The 10,201-nt window shown below is 35.6% G+C and overlaps 1 protein-coding gene across 1 annotated transcript; it reads right to left on the bottom strand.

The window, feature by feature from the left end:
* Positions 1–261: 261 nt before the first annotated feature.
* On the bottom strand, positions 262–8,724 carry LOC141302365 (uncharacterized). The gene is made up of 2 exons (XM_073832411.1): positions 8,064–8,724; positions 262–6,074 (listed from the first exon to the last, which is right to left on the bottom strand). Exons 1-2 carry the CDS (start codon positions 8,722–8,724, stop codon positions 262–264), a joined length of 6,474 nt encoding a protein of 2,157 aa, XP_073688512.1.
* Between the last annotated feature and the right edge of the window lie 1,477 nt (positions 8,725–10,201).

Below are 10,201 nucleotides of genomic sequence, written 5' to 3'. Positions count from 1 at the left end.
AGACGGAAAGATTGATAATACTAAAAAGACATATTTCTATTTGGAATTTAAGAGGCAGGGGTGAGAGAGAGACCGGGCTGAGAGTGGTTAAAATAATGTTTCCATCAGATTTTACCCCATGCCTTTAGTCCCACCCCTTACTCCTGTGCATGCCACTGATTCCAATAGCACGTGAAGGCAGCATATATTCCCACAGAGGCCGTCCACATTTAAACTCCACCTCTGTATCCCCCACCCCCCCCATAATGCTGGACGATTTTATTACAATAACCATTTCACCACAATGCATTCATGACAGCTAAAGTATGTGGGCATGATATCAATCTGTATTTGATCCAAGTCAATATCTTTTACATACACATGATCAATTAATGTGCCATTTTCAGTGGTTGCTTTTTCAACAATTTGTGTGAAACCAAAATGCTGCATGACATCATGAACACTTGATTTATTAAAAAGGTTTTCATTGAAATCTCCTAGAATTATTTTACCACCTGCTAAAGAGTTCATTTCATTAATTAGGATAATCAAGTTCTCTCTAAATAATGGCATGTTATATGATGGAGGTCTGTATACAACTGCCATAGTTGTGTTCAGTTGTTCTATCCTGCACATTACACATTCAATGTTAATACACGGTAAATCACATAAAGTTACTTTTTCCTTGTGATATATACCAACACCACCATGATTTTCCTCCTTTAGTTTAGCAAAAACATCATGCCTTGTGTCATATGCATCACTACGTGATTTGTCATGGAAATAGTACCCAGCAAGGCTAACAGCATTCTCCACATAGTCTGGTTTTAACCAGGTCTCTGTTACACATATCATATCTGCTTCAAAATATCTCTTATCTTGGCGAATGTCTAATATATGTGGGATTAACCCTTCAACATTGTGTAACATCATTTTGTATGTGAAAGTTTCTGTTGTTTCACATGGAACAATAAATGGAGGCATACTCTGTAGAGCTTGGTCAATGTTATCTTTGGCAAAAATAGCTTTTTCTTTGAAGTCTTCTATTATGAGTCCATCAAGACAAGTCACCCGACTTAAAGCTACATATGCTTGTCCTGGAGCAAATATCTTTTTCATTGAAACAACAGCCTTGTCCACTGTTAGGCCTTGTACTTTATGAACTGTGCAAGCCCAAGCCAATCTTATAGGAAATTGTCTTCGGACATCACCACTGCTTGTTACTTTCTCTTCCTCTGGTTCAATTGGTGTTGCTTTCTCCAATCCAGGTTTTAAACATGGATTCTTGGCTCTTGCTTCTTTACCAACTTGTTCTTTGTCAAATTCAATATATATTTTTGATGGAAATATTTCATTATCATCATAAAATAATTCTTTAATTGTTCCACAAATTCCATTCACAAGACCATCTGAAACATTGATATTTTTCAGTAGCATTATTCGAGCATCAACAGCTAATTCAAGAGATTTTTCTAGACAGCTGTTATGAACTCTGTAATGATGGCCATCTTTCTCTTCCATTCGGCCAGTTTTAGCATTTCTCTCAAAGTCTTGTGCTTTCACAGTAACTATGTCAGAACATAATTTATGCAGCATATGTATGTTGTGGACATCAACTTCATGGTTGGTTGCATAAATGTGGATATCTGTACTATCATCACCATCCCCTGTTTCACATTTTTTAAGCATAGTAATGTCATGTTCAAGCATTGGTTCATCTTTCTTACGTTTCCTTAAACGATTTAGCAATTCAGCAAATTCTTTGTCCTTCTGCCTCATAATCTCGGTGAGTTCAATAAAACTAAAGTTTGTTTCCCAAAGATTCACACTGTTCACTGGTTCAGTATAAAGCGGTTTTCCTTTGACGGGAGAAAGTTGATAAAAATCTCCAACTGCTATTATTGAGACTTTTCCAAATGCAGAATAATCTCCTGTTTGTTTGATTTGTCTCAATCTACCATGAATATATGCCAAAAGTTTATGATCAACCATTGAAATTTCATCTATTATTAATATTTGCAGTTTTCCAAATTTGGATCTCAATGAATTAATTTTTTCATCTCCAAGTGGCTGATATGGCAATGTAGCATTGATTCCAATACAGAGAGCTGAATGTACAGTCATTGCGTTTATATTGAAGGCGCTCACACCTGTTGGAGCAGTTAAGAGCACATGGGTCTCATCTGGGTTTTCAGATAACTTTGAAAGAATACGAGAGGTTTCATAATAGATTGCTTTAATCAATACTGACTTTCCAACTCCTCCAGGGCCTGATATGAACACATGAAATGGATCTGGGTTTTCACCTTGCACTTTTCCTAGACACCACTGCCGCACTTTATAAAAGATCTGTGACTGTTTGTCATTTAAAGAACGCAGCAAAGCCATTGCATCTTTCTTTGTCATAGTGGATGGATTATTTTCTAATGTGGCACCTACATTTGGTAATAGATCAGGTATGACATCATCACCTTCCTCTGTTTCTATTGGCTGTTCTTTTCTACTATCCAGACATTCTAAACGCTCAAGTTCTGCTTCTGGACAGATTTGGGCCCAAGCATCTTCCATTGGTCCATGTTGTTCTAAGTCATCTTGAGCTCTTTGTATAGTCTCTGCTTCTTTTTCAAATTTTGCCCTGTTTGTGTCCACAATGATTTTCACTGACTCAAGCTCTTCATTATGCATTGATATAAATCCAGTGTCATAAAAATCCCTATAGGAAGTAAAATTTGGTGGTTTCAGTTGACTTTGCAAAAAATGAGGTAAAAATAATTCCAAAATACTTTGATAATAATTTTCTGGATTTTTAGTGGGTGAAAAACGAGCATATCTTACAACTGCAAAGTCTGTGCGAGTTCTTTTTCTCACAAACCCCATGTCATTTTCCAGCTTGACTCTGTCTGAACATGAGTTTTCAGATTTAGACAGAACTCTGTATTGTGATGCAAATGTAGCTAAACACATTCCTGTTAATTCCTCTGTTTTTGGACGAGCCCTGTATCTGTCTGTGATGCTTTTCATCCATATATCATCACTTTCAGTATCACCATTGTCAGCTTTTTTATTTATAGTGTTTAAGGGTAAGCTCATTTTTACTGTATTATTACCAGTTGGAATAAAAACCACTTTTCTTGATCCTTCTTTTAATTTCATGTTGGTCAAACGATAAACACTCTCTTGAGCTGACACCTCTCTATTATGTAGAAAAACACTTCCAAGTTTTCTTAAAGCTTGTTTTGCATCCATGTTGCTTTCCTTGTGTGCTTCTTTTTGAGCATTTGCCAACAGCAATCCCATTTCTCTTTCTGCTTTGGAAATGTAGGAAATGATATACACAATGCAAGAATAAGCATCAACAACAAACTGTATGTCCATGTTTGCGTTCCAGCATCTCAAAAGGTCTTTATTGTACTGATTCACCCAAATATCAGTTGGCTTTCTCTTTAACACAACATTAGTTTTCTTTGACATTTTGTTATAAGCACATTCAAATATTTCTTGATTTATACCAATAGATGCAAACATTGAGTCAACAGAGTCAAAGACAGCATCACTGTTCAGCAAACATTCTCTTACTTTTTTCATTATAGTTTCAGCTAATTCTTTTGATATCGCCCGAGAGGTATTTGCATTTTTGTCTTTAGTTTTATCATCTGTTGCATTTTCATCGTCATCTATTTGCTTGTTTCTTGTAATGAAAGTATTTTTGCTGGGTGGACGTGGAAAGTTGAATCTACATGTAGTGCCTTTCTTTCTACATGTTTTTGCATGTCTTTTGCTGTGTTGTTGTACACTGCTCACAATTTCATGCATTTCTTGTTGCTGTTCAGATGGCATTTCACAGGTAACATACTGATCAACAAATGCTACAACTTCATCATCGTCATCTCTGTCCACTTGAGGTGCATTTTCAACCCAAAAGAGACAATGTGTGTGAGGTGAGCCACGTTGTTGAAATTCAATTCGATAGAAATAATCTATGACTTTTCCAATGGGTTGAGCTGGTGACATAATCACATCTTTCAGAAAACAATGGAATCGATGATCAAACATTCTAGCAGCAATTACTGGGTTTCGTTTCAGCATCCCACATCTATCAGACCAGTCCAGTTCATCAATAGGAGTTTGACAACCCTCTTGTTTCACAATAGACTGCATTAACTCTGGCCATCGCAAGTCAGCTGATGAAAATGAGCAAAACCATGTTGGGAGCCCAAGTTGCCTCACCATTGCAAACAAATCTTTTTGAACAGATTGCCAAAAAACAGGACTGCCTCTGACTGGCTTTAAAAATTTATAACCCTCATCATAATTTAAAATCCTCTGAAGTGAATCTTTGTTTGTCAGCATTTCTGAGGTAATTTTTGTGTCATTGTTTGCATCATAGCCTTTCCTCAAAGCAATAGACACATTAGAAATTACTTGATTGAGCTCAGACAAATATTGTCCGTAAAAGATGTAATCAATGTTTTGAGCAAAACGTCCATCTGCATTTAAAATTCTATTGTTTAAATACCTAGACAGTGTTAATTTTTCAGGTCGTGAATCATGAAATGTGCCTCTTCCTTTTGGGAAGAGAACTGGAAAACATTTGGCTTCATTAGTTTCATCCATTAACATTCTCACTGGATTATTGCCTTCTGCTGGTGCGACTGACATAATGCCATCAAAATGCTGATCTAAAACTTCTTGTGCAATGTCCACTGGCTGTAAACATGTATCCATAAACAAACCATGCTGCTGCCGATCATGAAGTGTTTCATCACTGATCTCATCTTCTTTTTCAGTATTTTGTTCATTATCAACAGACATATCCTGACAAATGTCTAAATCAGGCTCATTGTTAGTATTATCATTGATCTCTTCTTCTATTTTACTCAGAGGATTAGTCCAACTCTCATTAAACTCCACATCTGTATAAAACGTGTTATTTTGTTTCAAGTATGACAAAGCTGTTTTTATTTTCTCAGTGTGCACAAATTTATAGTCATAATGGCCTTTATATGTCAGTTTTCTCTTAAGCTTTACACGAATCATCAAATCATCATTTTCAGCTCTCGGTAGAAGATTCACCACTTCTGTAACATTAGATGGGACACAAGTCACAGGTCCATGAACTCCATTCTGTCCTCCTCGTGGTAGAGCCAGCATTTTCATAAATGCAATATTCTTTGCTATTAAATGTTGCTCAAGAGAGTTTAAACAGTTCAGTTCAGATGGAATAGGATCCAGAGCAAGATTGTTTGCAACACTTTCAGCAGGCATTTTACCTTCACAAACTTTTCTGTCACATGTGTGGCAAATCCATAGAGATTCAGCAGGGCTATTTTTATACACACAATCTTGACGACAGTGTTTATTGCATTTATGAAGATAATTCAGTGTTATACATTTTTCTGCAATACAGCCAACTTCAGTTGATTTCAGAAAATATTTATTTTTATTGCAATGTTTGACCTGCGTTTTGAAGCAACAACGATGACAGACTGCACAAACATATTCAGGGCCTGAAGATATTTTTTGTTTAAACTCTTCAATTACATAATCTATGTCATTTCTTTTGAGGCCTACTTCACATTGTTTTAGAACATTTCTCATTTTAATATTATTAGCAAAATTAATATCATTTTTATATTTTTGTATGTTGTAATGTATCACCATGTTTTTATGTATTTCATTATTATGATATTTTTGCACACTGTACTGTTTGACAGACTCTCTGTGTGATTCATTTTCTTTATATTTTTCTGTACTGTACTGTTTGACAGAGTCTCTGTGTGATTCATTTTCTTTATATTTCTCTGTACTGTACTGTTTGACAGACTCTCTGTGTGATTCATTTTCTTTATATTTCTCTGTACTGTACTGTTTGACAGAGTCTCTGTGTGATTCATTTTCTTTATATTTCTCTGTACTGTACTGTTTGACAGACTCTCTGTGTGATTCATTTTCTTTATATTTCTCTGTACTGTACTGTTTGACAGACTCTCTGTGTGATTCATTTTCTTTATATTTCTCTGTACTGTACTGTTTGACAGACTCTCTGTGAGATTCTTTTTCTTTATATTTATCCCTGCTATAATTCTTTACTTTTTCTTTGAAATGTTCATTGGTCTTATAATTTGCTTTGCTACGTTTCTTTATTGACTCTTTGTATTTTTCATCCTCATAATATCGCTTTTTTGATTTAATTATTTTTTCCTGTTTTAAGTCAGCATTACTGTTGTATTGCACTTTCTGTCTATAAAGCTTGCATGGGTCTGAGCTAGTTTTTAATGATGGATGAAACATTGAATCCTGAAATAGTGATTTACAAAAGGACTCGGAGCTAGCAGTCTTCCTCTTTACAGATAAAACAACTTCATAATGACAGTTATTCACATGTTTCAAATAAATCCCATTGTGTTGACTGCTGTGTCTATTAGAGGTTATGTTTGAACATGAATATTTGAGCCATTTCTCTTGAGTGTATGTAAATATGTCTACACCAATTAAATCACTTGCAGCTTGTATTTCCATCTCTGTTGCCCAAGTTCCAACGAATTTCATTCTTGATGTGGCAATGTACTCTGGTACAGAACTGTATCCTTGTCTGAGATACTGAGTATACTTTGCTTCATTCTGCAGTATGTGTGTAACTACAGCTCGTCTCACTTTTCGGTGTTCTTGTTCACTTCCACTTACAGCATAAGCAACAGATCTGAAGAAGCAGTTACCATCACCAACAATATCCTTTGTTTCACAAGGCTCAGCCATTTCAACAATTTCAGTTGTATTATTCTGCTCTTTTACAATGTGTACAATGTTCAGCTTTAAGCAAACACTCTTTTGTTGCTGTACTGTTAATGGATTAAACAGCAAAGGAACACTGGTAGTTTGTGAAATAATTTCAACATCATCTGCACTTTCATTAGATAGGTATAAAGAACATGTTTCTGTTTTCTGTTCTGCAGACATTTCATTCACAGACATTTTATCTGCATTTATGAAATCACTCAAAGGTTGACTGCAACCAACATCAACTTCCATTTCTGACTGCTCAACTTCACTCTCTTTTACTGCTTGAACATTTTTCTGAATCATTGGACAGGATGAGTTGGCCTGCTGACTGTTTGTGTCGATCATATTTGCATGGACATCAGTTAACTCAAATGGATGATTACTTGCAGTCAAGGACACATCAAATTTAGATGTCTTTACTTTTTTTTTATGCTGTTTACTTTTCTTGTGTTTTTCAGTGCTGGGTTTCATTATTGATTTCATTATTGCCATGTAAGTTTCATCCTCATTACGTCTTCTCTTTGCTTTCATTTTTTCTTTTTCTCTGAACTCAGGACTACTATTAGATTGAACTTTCTTTTTATAATCCTCACATGAGTTTGAAGACACATTTGATGCTACATCAGACAAGAAATCTTGCAATGGGGCTCTACAAAATGAAGAGCAGACACTGTCATTATTTTTTCCACATACGATAACTTGAAAATAGCGGCTATTGACATGTTTCAAATATATGCCTCCGTCTTGACAGCCATGGTTGTTGGAAGATGAAAATTTAAACCATTTCTCCTGACTGTATGTAAATATGTCTGCACCAATTAAATCACTGGCTGCTTGTATTTCCAACTCAGTTGCCCAATTTCCAAGGAATTTCATTCTTGATGTGGCAATGTACTCTGGTACAGAACTGTATCCTTCTCTGAGATACTGAGTATACTTTGCTTCATTCTGCAGTATGTGTGTAACTACAGCTCGTCTCACTTTTCGGTGTTCTTGTTCACTTCCACTTACAGCATAAGCAACAGATCTGTAGAAGCAGTTACTATCTGCAGTAATATCTCTAGTTTCACAAGGCTCAGACATTTCAATAATCTCAGTTGTGTTGTTTTGTTCTTTTGCAATGTTTACAATGTTCAGCTTTGAGCAAACATTATTTTGTTGCTGTAGTGTTAACGGACAAAATGGCAAAGAAACACTAGCAGTTTGTTTGTTAAATACAACTTCACCTCCATTTTCATTAGTTGGGTGATAATGTTGTGTTTCTGTTTTCTGCTCCACACATGGTTCATTCACAGATATTTTACCTGTGTTTATGGAATCACTCAGAGATTGACTGCAGCCAACATCATCTTTCATTTCTGACTTCTCACCTTCACTCTTGTTTACTGCTTTAACAGTTTTCTGGGTCTGTGGACAGAACTTGCCTTGCTGACCGTTTGTGTCAATAACTGCCTGTACTCCAGTTACCTCGAATTCATGATAACGTGCATCCTTGGACACACCAAGCTTCCTGAAATGAGTAAGCAGAGATTTCATGCTCGAATAGTACGCCACTAGACTCTTACCATTGTCTACACATCTTCCATCACTGCGTCGTGAATGCGGATCAATCACTGCATACCAAGATCCTTCTCTGACAACGGCACATATGGCTAGCTTAATATTTACCAAACATGCATCAAAACTCTGAAATGCTCGATTTACTGCTTCATCAAACGACATAGCATACTGTTCAAATCCTTTTTCATATTTAGTGACACCAAACAAGCCAGTGAATGTTTCACCATAGTTTATTGAAAACAGAGAGTTTTTTAGCATGTGTGTGTGTGGTAGCTCATCAACACGTATGAAGCCGTATTCAGGATCGCCGATTATCCCTGCATCTCTCATGGCACTGTACAGGTCATCTCCATGGATCAGAACAGCATTCAGGTCACTTCTCGTCCACTGCAACACACTTTTCATCTTACCCATCAGAATTGCAGTTAAACTATTTGCACCACATTGCCTTCCCATATTCCGGCCAAAACGGTAATCTCCTTGATGGAAAGAGCCTCTGATGTATGATGTCTGTGGAGATAAATTAGAAACAGCATTCGTAGTTATGTTAGCATGTTTAGCAGTAGAGAGAGGCAAACAGGAAGATTCAGGTAGAGTTGTTTTCAAAGGTTTGTCAGGAGTATTCAATGGTTTGTCAGAGGTATTCAATGGTTTGTCAGAGGTATTCAATGGTTTGTCAGAGGTATTCAATGGTTTGTCAGGAGTATTCAAAGGTAAATCAAAATCAGATTGTTTGCAGGAATTGTCAAGATCAGATTGTTTGCAGGAATTGTCAAGATCAGATAGTTTGCAGGAATTGTCAAGATCAGATTGTTTGCAGGAATTGTCAAACAGCACGTTGTGATGCACACAACGTTCCAATATTCCTGCCATTTTTTTAAGAGGGGACAGGCCCTCTGCTGGATCAGCACTCATCCGGTCAGCTACCCTCTTCTTGGCAGCCTGGGAGCGCAGAGAATGCTTCGTCCGAGGCATCTATAAATACACACAAAACATACAAATATAAATTAAATGACAAATTACTGCATCATAATACAGCAATACAATACAAACAAAAATTTAAAAACATCAACTGTTATTTCACATTACAAATACTTAATTATATTGAATCCCATTTTGAGATATTCCACTTATGTTTATGTATGCAAACATCAAATTAATGTAAGCATTTAATTAATTTTATTGTAAAACTCTTAATGACACAATTAAATAACTTCACATCAGCTGATGATAATACCCGAACAACATAATTACAAATATATGTAATAGAAAAAAATATACTGAAAATAATGGAATTACAGTAAAGTAAATAATCAGCAATTGATTAACTAAAACAAACATTGTCCAACCAGTTAGATTGCTATAGTTATTTGGAATGATAACTAGCACTGGAATTATGGACTTACATCTCACTTTATTTATTGCTTTATACCTGTAAAAAAGTAATACACCATACCTTCTTCACATTTCAAATAATTTTATCCCATCTTAAACTGTAATATAAACCGTAATAAAACAAGTATAAAATGTTTTCATCTACAATACCAAATCCTAATAATTTAGACATTAAATACATGTATACTATGAATATGTAAATTATATAAAATGCAAATAATATAATGACTACACATACATGTGTGCGTCAGTGAATACACACAAAGGCATTCAGATTAAACATTCTTAAACAATCTGTTTTTTTCCATGTAGTCTTCTTAAACAGGTCATCTAGTAAGATTTCAACTTCTTAACTAGTTTTAGTGTGTAATGTACTGTACCTGTATGAGCATAAACCTCTGCAGAGTCACAAAGCTCAAACTTCAATGCAAACAGGTACATTTTGTTTTCCAAAATTACAATAGCATGTCATACAGTAAATGCCTGG

This window comes from Garra rufa, unplaced genomic scaffold, assembly GCF_049309525.1.
Source record: "Garra rufa unplaced genomic scaffold, GarRuf1.0 hap1_unplaced_001, whole genome shotgun sequence".
In the NCBI taxonomy this organism is placed as follows: Eukaryota; Metazoa; Chordata; class Actinopteri; order Cypriniformes; family Cyprinidae; genus Garra; species Garra rufa.
This window is presented reverse-complemented; position numbering and strand designations above follow the sequence as displayed.